This window comes from Trichophyton rubrum, assembly GCF_000151425.1.
Source record: "Trichophyton rubrum CBS 118892 genomic scaffold supercont2.2, whole genome shotgun sequence".
NCBI classification, from domain to species: Eukaryota; Fungi; Ascomycota; class Eurotiomycetes; order Onygenales; family Arthrodermataceae; genus Trichophyton; species Trichophyton rubrum.
Window position 1 is genome coordinate 1,930,611 of NW_003456427.1, and position 11,385 is coordinate 1,941,995.

The 11,385-nt window shown below is 48.2% G+C and overlaps 6 protein-coding genes across 6 annotated transcripts; 5 read left to right on the forward strand and 1 right to left on the reverse strand.

Annotated features, from left to right (window-relative positions):
- Window positions 1-990: 990 nt before the first annotated feature.
- On the forward strand, window positions 991-2,248 carry TERG_02306 (uncharacterized protein; the record flags this gene model as incomplete). The annotated part of the gene is made up of 3 exons (XM_003237541.1): window positions 991-1,454; window positions 1,513-1,831; window positions 1,886-2,248. The coding sequence occupies 3 exons, from the start codon at window positions 991-993 to the stop codon at window positions 2,246-2,248; spliced, it is 1,146 nt and encodes a 381-aa protein (XP_003237589.1).
- Window positions 2,249-2,705: 457 nt separating this feature from the next.
- Window positions 2,706-3,428, forward strand: TERG_02307 (uncharacterized protein; the record flags this gene model as incomplete). The annotated part of the gene is made up of 1 exon (XM_003237542.1): window positions 2,706-3,428. One exon carries the CDS (start codon window positions 2,706-2,708, stop codon window positions 3,426-3,428), a length of 723 nt encoding a protein of 240 aa, XP_003237590.1.
- A 323-nt stretch (window positions 3,429-3,751) lies between these two features.
- Window positions 3,752-5,867, reverse strand: TERG_02308 (uncharacterized protein; the record flags this gene model as incomplete). The annotated part of the gene is made up of 3 exons (XM_003237543.1): window positions 3,752-4,968; window positions 5,019-5,293; window positions 5,371-5,867. 3 exons carry the CDS (start codon window positions 5,865-5,867, stop codon window positions 3,752-3,754), a joined length of 1,989 nt encoding a protein of 662 aa, XP_003237591.1.
- An 862-nt stretch (window positions 5,868-6,729) lies between these two features.
- On the forward strand, window positions 6,730-7,958 carry TERG_02309 (serine/threonine protein kinase; the record flags this gene model as incomplete). The annotated part of the gene is made up of 4 exons (XM_003237544.1): window positions 6,730-6,830; window positions 6,884-7,155; window positions 7,296-7,525; window positions 7,599-7,958. 4 exons carry the CDS (start codon window positions 6,730-6,732, stop codon window positions 7,956-7,958), a joined length of 963 nt encoding a protein of 320 aa, XP_003237592.1.
- Window positions 7,959-8,569: 611 nt separating this feature from the next.
- Window positions 8,570-9,061, forward strand: TERG_02310 (uncharacterized protein; the record flags this gene model as incomplete). Its single annotated transcript, XM_003237545.1, has 1 exon — window positions 8,570-9,061. One exon carries the CDS (start codon window positions 8,570-8,572, stop codon window positions 9,059-9,061), a length of 492 nt encoding a protein of 163 aa, XP_003237593.1.
- A 741-nt stretch (window positions 9,062-9,802) lies between these two features.
- On the forward strand, window positions 9,803-11,038 carry TERG_02311 (uncharacterized protein; the record flags this gene model as incomplete). Its single annotated transcript, XM_003237546.1, has 1 exon — window positions 9,803-11,038. The coding sequence occupies one exon, from the start codon at window positions 9,803-9,805 to the stop codon at window positions 11,036-11,038; it is 1,236 nt and encodes a 411-aa protein (XP_003237594.1).
- Between the last annotated feature and the right edge of the window lie 347 nt (window positions 11,039-11,385).

Here is an 11,385-nt window from a genome sequence, read left to right on the forward strand (position 1 = left end):
TGATGACAGGCTTCGGACTATTAACTGCCAGAATGCTCCTTCGCTATTCCAGAAAGCCCTTTTCTGTGTCCAAGAAATGCACCTGGACGACACCTAACTTATTCGTTTCAAGCGAGTGATGTCTAAAACCTACAGCAAGCCACCACCAGCCACCAGATCGCACTAGTTATGCACGGGAAGTGTGCCTCAATGATCTTCCCTACAACAATATATTGTCAATGATAGCTTGATTCTTCAGAGAGGGCATCACGGATCGCTCCGCCAGCAGTGCTTCTGAACTGTCAACACAGCGTCTGCAGGCAAGCCTACGATCTTCGTGGTTAGATATGTTAAGTTTGTAGGTCAGCTATGGCTTTTTCATCCCTGCCATCCACTCTAAGCTAACCAACCCTGTGAACGGCTAGTTACCCCGTACCTAAGTAGTTGTATGCGTGGGGGAAACACCACTGTAAGCTAGCCCCTATTGCGGGGGTAGTTGTCCAGCCTGGCTAGCGCCGCGGTCTCGGGATAACTATGAATGTCAATCATGGCAGCATACGACGGCGGCCAATTATAGGCTCTTGAGTGATGGCAGGACTTGTCCGGAGAACGAACACCAGAATCGAGCAGTCTCGAGAAGAACGGGATGAGAACCAGAGATGGAGGGGATGATCCCTTGCCCTTCGATAATGAACAGACCTTTGATGGCAAAAATGGCCTCCTCATCCCGTATGTCTCGAACAATTTCTAGCCGGATCAGCAAAGGACATCTCGAGTCAGTTCTATGCCGACCTCATCCATGAATCCTCCGATTAACCAGGTATACTCAGAGGCTCAAGTGCTTGCTATCAATATTTTTTTTATTTTTTTTTTTTTTTTTACCCCCTAATAACTTGACTGTCTTGCAATGTCTTTTGAATTCTTCTCTTACCTCGCTTTGCGATGTTTCATTGACGACTTGCAGCATTCCTGCCGACACCGTCATTGAGACCCGGCATCTGACAGCATACAATGCAGCTCCCTCCAGCCTCAGTGATACTTAATCCATCGGAAGTTCGTGGGCCACTCGTGATTATACTCAATTCGATATTTGCATCGTTGATGCTTTTTGTTATTTTCATCCGCATATTCAGCCGCATCCACTTATCGAAGAGCTTCGGTTGGGACGATGTCTTCATAATAGCCGCCGTGATTCCGACACTTGGCTGTGGGACCATTACGATCCTGGGCTCCATCAAGTACGGCTGGAATAGACATGTATACGACGTGCCATTTGCGCATCTTGTCATAGGGCTAAAATTGACCATGTTGATAGAGTGCCTGTTTGCTGTCAGCTGCACATTCACCAAGCTCTCGCTGCTATGTTTCAGCCATAAGCTGACAGCGGGTTTGAACTTGCGCGTTATGCGAATCCTTATCATCGCGAACGCAACCATCGTCACACTGGAAATGATAGTCTTTTGCATAGTAGCTGTGTTTACCCATCTTCTATGATATAGAGTGTTGCTCTGCTAACTTCGCTGCTGCTTCCAGCCCAGTCTCCGCCTACTGGGCCCTCTCGACCCAGCCTCAAGAATGCATCAATGAAACTGCGCATCTCCTGGGTGGCGGTATACTGAACACCCTCATCGATGTCAGCGTGGTGTTTTTGCCGTTTCCTACCGTCATGTCCCTCAAGCTAACTACCAGACAGAGGGTCATGCTCTGCGTCCTCTTCGGTGCCGGTTTCGTGGTCTGCATTGCCGGTTGCTTCAGAGCTTACTTCCTCCACAAGCTAAACACTTCGTACGATAAGACGTGGACCGGCTATCCCCTCTGGATCTCTGGAACGATTGAGATGTATTTCGGCGTGGTATGTTCCAGTCGATGTCAAGTATATTTATTGGCCCGGCTAACAGCTTCCTAGATCGCTGCCTCGTTGGCATCTCTTAAGCCGTTTATTGTGCGCTACTTCCCTGCTCTCCTCGGCTCCCTTGCGGCGAAGAAGATTGGACCAACGTTCTTCTCGTTCTTGAACTCGTTTGTGCTGAGAATCAGCGCACCCCGTCCCGGAGAGGAGAACAAGAACAAGAGCAATACTAAGGTTTCCAAGGTTTTTGACAGCCAGACCGAAACGATAACATTTACCATGGACTGCGATATCGAGTTTGAAGTACTAAACCCCCGGAATGCGGGGACAGAAGAATCTCGACGTATTGGACAGCATGAGAGCGGTCATATATCGAAGTCCACTCTCCACTCCGCTGACGCAACGTGGCAGCCGAGTTGATGAGAAAGTAAGATTCAAGGTTTGATACCAGGCGCTGGTTCAACCATTCATAAAAGTCCCGAACGATCTATATCACTTTCTGTATTTACTTTAGCATTGGGAATGGCCTTAGGGTTGGGGAACGGCCAGAGAAGCGTTACATTCTAGCTACTTATTATTTCGATGTCTTTATTATTTGAATGAACATATTATATAATCTCCAAGGAATGTATCTCCTTGTACTCGGCCGCTTTGATTCTTATACGATCCCCCAATCGGGCGTTAAATCCTACTAAAAATAATAGCGATGGTAGCACAATAACTCTTAAAAGGCGAAGTCCGCGATGTTAGTTCCTTAGGTTAAAGTCAAATGTTGGGGATGATCACAAACTCACAACTTCCGAGATATTAAAACGAAACAACATCTCAAAGACAAAAGCATTTATTACTCGGCGGCCATTAGAGCAAGACAGGGACAATGGCAGAGTCAAGTCGCCCTCCAGAGACCTACGCTGCTCTGGCTTCGGCTTTCTCCTCGTTTCTCGCTGTCAGCATACACCAGATCCTCTACCTGCGGTCCATATACCCCCAGTCCACCTTCTTGTCCGTCAGGCAGTTCAACCAGCCAGTGCGCCAGTCACGGCATCCCAAAGTCTGCAGCTGGGTCAATGATGCCTGTGCCGCGGTCGAGACACAGCTGATCAAGTCAACCGTCACCTCAGTGGCGGTAGTCATACTCTCGGTCTCATCCAATAAAGCCGTGGAGAAGTTCACCTTCGACCTCTCTCAGATCCCCCAAGTTGCCCCAGGAGACATACATACTCCATTTGCGAGCTCCAGGCAACAGCAGCAGAGAGAAGGCATGAGTATACCGCAAGTCGATCTAGAGGCGCAGTTTCGTGCTGTGCTGCACCGGCTAACCTCAGCCTGTGGGAGGTTGGCCCCTTTACCTCCTGATGAGGAGTACTTGCCTACCCTGCATATGGTCTTAGGCCCGGACGCCGATGCGCCGGCCGGTATGGACAAAGATGACCAGCAGTGGATAGCTGCTGAACCGGAACCTGAGCGTACTAGATACGAAACGAGCAGTTGTCAGGCGAAGACAGTGCCTGTACGAGCCATTGACGCAGGGGAGATGAAGCTTGAGGTCTGGATTGAAGAAGCTAGGGACAAGTTTGATGTCGATAACCGCGCGAAATAGTTGGAGATATTCATACTGCTCGCGATATACTATTTAGCCAATTTCACGTCTACGAAGCCTTGTGGCATAAGCCGCGTAGAAACCCAAGCCCGGAGGACGAGAAATATGTTACACTGTGTGGAAGAAACTGCGTACGAGAAATGAACTGAACCATGGCATCTGTTTTTAGACTAAAGGAGGAGAAAAAGCGAGTTAACGACAGAAAGGAGGCCGACTGCTGTTAAGACTTGGAGATATGGATAGGAGGAACGACAAGAGAAATCAGTTCGAATAAAAAAGGAACAAAAATTCACAGAATGACTATTCTACTTTGTACGGGTTGGTTATGCTTTGTGCTGACCCCTCTCATATCGAATGACTGGGAGATCCGGTGGTAGCGGATACGGTGCATATGCATAAAACGAAAAATACTGCGGCAGCGGGTCACTATAGCCTTCAATATCCCCCCGAGGTAGCTCTGGAAATACGCCAATTGTTTCTATAGCTTGGCATTCATAATTGATGGGCAGTTGGGTGTCTTCATTTGCTGGTGGGCATCGTACGCGTAGCTGTGGCCAATGCTGCCGCGGACGGTCAGGCTGAGCTCCAGAAGTTATACGCCGTCCAAACGGCCAGAGCGCCATTTCGCTAGTGTCAGGCGTGCCTTCAGGGTATACAATCGGCAATCCGTCGCGTACTGTTCGACGTTTGATAAGCTCGCCACCAAGGTCTTCTTCGTTCAGCTCGGGGTTGTCCTTTAGAAGATTCTCAACTGCCGCATTTCGTGCCGTCATCCGCTCTCGCTCATGTCTCTCTTGCAAGTAGTCGTCATCCTCTATGGGACAACTTCTCACCAGATCAAAGTGGCTTTCCTTCACCCGCGAGATATTTTGCTTGCAAACATAACACATGACCGTGGAACATTTGCGACATTTCAAGGTATTGCATCCATCTTCTTTGATAATCGGGGCTTTGCACTTCTTGTTAGGACAAATGCGAATAACGGCTTTACTCATAGCCTCTTCAACGTGCTTCCGTAAATGCTTGGAGTCTTCCCTTCGGCTCTCTGCGCAGGTCATGGGAATATGTGAAGGTCTTTGGCACCTCCGGCAGCTCATCCTCATACATCCCGGTTTCAAACAACGAAATTCGCGATTTTCTTCAACTGGGGGATATATCGCCTTGTACTCACAGAACGGACATTCTTCAAGGTCTGTGAGGTCCGCTTGTTGAATCTCTTCCAATTGCTGCAAGTCAAAAAGTTTGTTCATAAGAGAATCCCCCACCGACTCGATCAAATCCTCACGGGAGAAACCCGCATCACAACCGTTAATGTCCATGCATTGGATACTGTGTCTCATCATACCAACTTGGGTTTTGGCATTGGATTTCATGCATTCCCAGCAAAATGGATGGGCTTCTGCGGCAGCACAATATACTACCCGATTAAGGGGCGTATCACTAAAGCAGCAATGGCATTCAATTATCCCACCAATGGATGTATAGTAGGCAAGGTTCCTTTTTTCATCCTCGAAGGCTTTCTTCCTAAGGGTTCGAGCAACTACATGAACGTTTAGCCTTTGCAGTAAACACTTGAATGGGGATTATTACCAATACGACGCTTCCGTTCAGCTCTAGCATCTTTGATCTCCAGGTCTATGTCCCTATTCGGGTACTTGGCTACTACTTTCCTAAAAGAAGCCATCAATTTTTCCCTTTTGACATCGGTATTTCTGGTATACGGTTTGGGATCCGATGTCTCATAAGTTGATTCAACCTCGTAAAATCGCAGGTAGGCATTGTACAAGCAATCATTCGTTACCTCTAAATATTCTTTTATGTAGTCTGTGGGAACCAGAGGAAAGTCGAGTTTCAAAAGAGCTTTGCTAGATGGTACGCGTCAGGTTTAGCCAGGCGGGAAAAAAAAAGAGGAAAGTTATTTAACGAGAATAAAAGAGCATACCAGCATTTCCAATACCGACTGTTTCTCGTGAGGTTGTCTTCTTTACCCCAATGGACATCCTTAGCCATATCCTCCCGCTTTTGCCTTGAACCACTTACAGTTATGTAAGTAGCTTCCTTGAGGATTGCATCGATCAAAGCTCCTTCAAAATTTTCTGGTTTCCTCGCCAACATCGGTTGGTAGAGGGTAGTGATGTATCGAGGGCATATATCTGGGAATAAAGTAAGGATATTGGCCAGTCCGGCCGCCGTCAGGCCCTGACTGGAAGTTCTCTTATCATCTTCACCAAGAACGAGGAGGCTCTCCAGGAATGCCATGCCATCACCGTCCTCATCTTCACCAGCATTGTTTTCACCAGGGCTGGTCAGACCATATTCATCAAGAAAGTACGAGTCCTGCAGCTTCGCCTTGTCTTTTGTGAAGCCATTTGATGGCTGATCCCGCCTGAACACGGACAAAGTCAGCTTCTGAAGTGGTCTAAGGATGGTTCTAGACATATGGGCAGCCAGGAGATATGACTGTATAAATTATCGAGTTTAGTGGTGCTAAATCTGCTCCAAATACGACGGCAGGCGAGATTAAGACGCCGTTAGAGCTTCTATATACCCTAATAGAGTGTCCTCAATGCTAATCAGTATCTTGATGAATGAAGTAAGCAATCAAGGCGCATTATTGGAAATATCTCGGTTCTTTAACCCAGCATAGTTTCAAGTAGAAGAAGATAAAGTGGTCTATAGGAATGAGTGAGAAATATATCTCTTCATCCAAAACATTTGCCGCCCTGATGGCAAACGTCAAGTAACTGAATACGGGAAGTTTGCCTGTGATGACGAAGTGCTACTGCCCATTGCATTCCCTTATCACTTTGGAGGTTCCAAACTGATAGAGCAATGGCGTAATAAGGGTATCAGAGGATAGGAAAGAGATTGCCGCTGAGCTATGACGGTTTGTGCCAAACGCTTCTCACGAACTACACGGCTCGAGCCTCGCGTAGAGATTACATCCAGAAAGTTCTAGTGGGATCCAGGATACTGAATTGTATTCTTCTCCCAATGACTGAGCGAGCGCTCTTGCGGCGTTATGCTATCCGTGGGAGTATAACCCTCTGTTTATCCTTGTGTTCTCTTGGGATGACGTTGGATTTTAGCTGTAGTTAGTAATCAATATCACGTGTCGTAACGCTTATATAATATAACTGGAACAAGTTAGCCTAAGTGCCGTTTTAGCGCCTGGCGGAGCTCCTTTATTTAGCGAGACAAATAGACTTCGCATCCGCGAGCTCCTTCAAGATCTTAACTACGGAGAAACATCCACCTGTGCAGTCTCCAGCAAGACATGTTCCGCCTCAGAGGAGTGAGAATGGCATCGACTCTAGTTGGAAGCTCTGGTCGGGAGTATGTTCGGGACAAACTACTAAAGCATAACCCGTTGAGACCAGATCTTAGCGTTTACCTTGCAAAGTAAGCCAACTACAACTTCGCTCACTTGATTCGGATGCTCACTGTCAATCTAGATCTGGGGACCAAAACTTTGTAATGAAGAAGATGTCTGATATGGTCTTTGACTTGGCCTTGGACTATAAGAATGACTTTCCCGACAGCCGCCGTCTTCGGATACATGTTGACGAGAACGACGAGGAAAAAGTCGTTATATACGAATACTTCGACGATAACTTGCTCTCATTCGTGAATAAAAATCCAAATTTAAATTTAGCTAGGAAATGGATACTGCGGGAGCTGGGAGAATCATTGAAAGAGTTCCATGCGAAAAATTGGATACATATAGGTAAGCTATACTGAAAGTCACTCACCTTCAACAATTTCATTTTTTATTTTTTAATTTATTATTATTATTATTATTATTATTATTATTGTTATTATTATTACGGAGTATTATTATTTTGATTATTATTTACAACTGTGTAGATGTGAAGCCTGACAACGTGATGATCAACTATAGCCAGGACAAAAGCGGACAGCCCGTCCCGGAGAAGGTGGTACTCGGTGACCTGGACGTCTCGCTGAAGATGAAAGGTGACAAACTTCTACGGCTTCCAGAAGGCATCAAGCTCGGCAACGTAATGTGGCGTAGCCCCGAAGCTCAAACTGGCCAAGGAATTAGAAAGCCATCCGACGTGTTCTCTTACGGCCTTGTGGTAAGTAGTCATAAAACGTTAACTTTACCGCAGCTATGTGTTAGTAACTAATCATCATCATGATTATTATTAGAGCCGGTTCACGACGACTGGCGTAGAAAGTTTACGCCCAGACTTCAAACAATTAGAAATTGACGGAGTAGAGCCGGAGCTAGAAATCATGGGCCTCTTGATGGCCTTCTTTGGACCAGTTCCTTCTGAATTAGTCACACTTGTCCAGCACGAGGAATGGGGGAGGGTGATGACCGTCCTCTCCGAAGCAACCATGGACGGTGGTCCTGTTGGGCCTGGCCGATTTACTACATGGGATGAGAAGGAATACCCCAATCTTGACTCTGAGGCAAAGCGGACGTTGTTGAGGCTGACGGATCTTGCTCCATCGAAAAGAGCAACAATGGAAGAAATCTTAGAGGATCCGTGGTTCACTTCATGAAACCATGCGTCGGTGTTAGAGCTTGGAGAAAATGGAGGAAGGCTAGTAGGTGTCAACTATAGCTAACGCATGTCAGAGCGTTGAGTGTAGGCTGCAGGGGTTGTAATCAGGATTTTAGCTGGCTGCTGCTAAAATTCACAGGATTCTCTGGAGTAAGCCCTATCAGTCCCCAGTCTATGATGGCCTCTTGACTGCAATAATAACTTGTTCAACTACGAGGTATGATAGAACACAAGAGGCTCACCCAGAGTCGTCCATCCATCCCGCCCCTCGGCAGAAGGATTATCCAAACCTTGATGGCGAGACAAAACGAATCTTCCTACGTATGTTGGATCTTGCTCCTTCAAAAAGAGTTGACCATGGAAGAAGTCTTGGAGGACCACTGGTGGGGTCGTGGAGAGGAGGAGGACCAAAGTCCTCCGCTCTCTACCACTGAAACGCCTTGAAAAAGCAGCCCCGGGTACTCGACACCAGGGATAGGCTAGCATGCGTCGTGGACCCGGTCAGCCTAGAAGGTATCCCCATGCCCTGCCAACCAACTAATACTCCCAAGCTTTCACCATCACCACTCGATCTTTGTACAATATGTATCATCCCCCGGCAGAAAAACAATGCAAGTGAGACTTACCATGCAGCTTGGAGCACTAGCTGCATCGACTATGGCGTTGGAAGAAGCCCGGAGTAGCCCGTCTCGCCTCCCGCCCCGGCCATTCTTTTTCCTTGCAGCCCTGAGTGATATCATCACACAGCCAGCCAATGTCACGCCGCATCATCTTTTGCCGCCTCAACCAACAGAATCGACGTTTGGCCTCCCACAAAATGTCACTAGCGGTAATACGGGCCGTAAGGCCATCGAAGATCGAAACGAGCGCAGGAGAAAAGGGCCTGCTGGTCCTGTCACGGGACCCGCTGGTTATAACACCGAACAAAAGGAGGCTCGGCCCTATATATACGACGTATTATGTGGAGAGGGCCAGGTAGGTACCTGTGGCCCCCATACAAATCATGAGGCATGCGAGGTACCGCTGGAGGCGCACATCGCAGCTTCTGGGTTTCTCCCTCTGAGCCGAGAGAGGGATGACGATGCTCCACCAGCAGGTTAGCCGGATGTTTTCGCTTCCAGCCGGCAGTTTGGCCCTTTGTACCCATGCGGATGAAGGCAAAGCCCGTATTTAACACACCCGCGGATTTCGATTAAGGCGAGGGGGAACGGAGTGGTCAGAAAAGGGCGTGGGCGGGGGCTGTTCTCGACTTGGGGACGGACTGCTGGCTGCTGGGCTGGGGGAATTTCCCCGGCGGGAACGCTAGTATCATCAGGAATATTATATTTACGCATTTTGCGTTATGGCTATGCTCCATGCTTCGGCGTTCCCAGCCAAAGAACGTTATGCAATCAAGGGAAGTGGTGGAAATAAAATCCCGACAAGGGCTTGTTTTCTTTTCTGGCTGCCTGGTCTACTCAGTACTTATTTTCTTCTTGACCCGGCCTCTCCCTCAAGCCCTGTGTGTTTATTAGTACTCCGTATACTCCCTCACACCCCCCCGGCTGCCTATCTGTGCAACCCGTCCAACATCAAATAAAAAGGGAGAACAAGCTTCCTGTTTGTTTCTCTCCAGACCATCCAAAACAAGGGGTGCTGCCGGCCTGCAGGAAAATAACTCGTCACCATCACAAGAGGATACGAAGAATATCAGAACAAGATAGACAAAGCAAAACAAGAAAGTGAAGCAAGAGCAAAAGGAAGGGGAGTTTTGGGAAAAAAAAAAAAAATAAAATAAAATAAAAAAGGAAAAAAGGACTGAAAAATAAAACAAAAACAAGATTCCCAACGATAACCGCAACCATGGGCTCGCTCGATCATCACCTCCTAAGCGCCGACTCGCCGGATATCGCTCTCGTAGTGGCCACCCCGGCAGAGAGAATCGAGAGTATAAGGGCAAATGGGCTGTCATGGAAAGGCCCCTTGACAATGGAGCAGTACATTGCTCGCGAAGACTTCTTGATACAGCAGGACATGGTCAAGGATGGGTGGATGACATGTTGGGTCCTGGTTGACCGTCGGCTCCGGCCAGACGAGCGTCCTATCCTGAGCAGCTGCGAGTCGATTGCCAAACGAGCGTTCCTTGCATATCAGGGCAATATCGAGACGGTTGTCACCCATGGAATCGGAAGCGTGTTCTGTCCGCCCGAGCACCGAGGACGCGGATACGCTAAGCGCATGATCATAGAGCTGTCCAAGATACTGGACACATGGCAGCAGGAAAGGGGTGCGGGACAGGGACACCCGCAGTGTCTCTTCTCGGTTCTGTATTCGGATATCGGCAAGTCGTTTTATGCAGCGCACGGATGGCATCCGTATGCTTCTTCCCACTTCACTTTAGCTCCGGAGGCCTTCGGAACCGCCGCCATCAACGGTAGCGCCAATGGGAATGGGAGTAGCAGCGGAAATGGCAGCGTCAGAATCACAAAGGGTGTCGACATGAGTATTGTCAAGGACATGTCTCGGGAGGATGTGCTTCGATACATGTGCTCTGAGCCAGTGATGGAGCAACACAAGCAAAAGCTAAAGGATGCCTCCAAGGTGTCTTCCAAGGCTATTGCGGCTTTCCCGCCAGACTTTGCACACATGTCCTGGCACTGGGCTCGCGACGAGTTTTACTCCCAGATCCTCCGGCCGGAGAAGGGCGAGACTCACGTCAAGGGTGCAGCGGTGCCTAGCCGCAAGGTATTCATGACCTGGAACCGAAAGTACGGGGCCACATCCAAGGACTGTACGCTGTACATTCTCCGGACGCAGTACGAGGAGCCCAGCTCGCCGGCAGAGAGACAGGGTGTCGTTGAAGCGCTGGCGGCGATACTGCGTCGGGCTCGGGTAGAAGCTCACGAATGGAACGTGGACCACGTCCAGATCTGGAATCCCTCTGCGCTGGTCAAGGAGGCTATCCTGATTGCTGATCCGGACGCAGCCGAAATCCACAGGGAGAAAGACAGCATCCCTTGTCTGAAATGGGACGGAGACAAGTTCGGGTATGGAGAGAACGTCGACTGGATGTGGAATGAAAGATACGGCTGGTGCTGAGCTGGCAATTTTGACTTGAATTTTGATTGATATATGCACGAGATGAGATCTTTTCTTTCTCTTTGACGGCCGATTCTAATTCTGACCAACGGATTCTAAAGCCTGGGCTGGCACTCGCTAGTTGATTGATGATGAAATGATCGGGGCCACTGTGTTCGTCGTTTATGCCCTCCTTTCTGGCTGGTGCTGCTGTTGTTTCCATAAATTCTGCTCATATCACACACGACGAGAGTGGATGTATCGAAAGATACCACGGACGGGCGGCTCAATATCTTCTTCCTTTTCTTTTTTTTCTGTTTCTTTTATATATTTTTCTTATTTTTTTTTTTATTCCATTGATTTTCAAT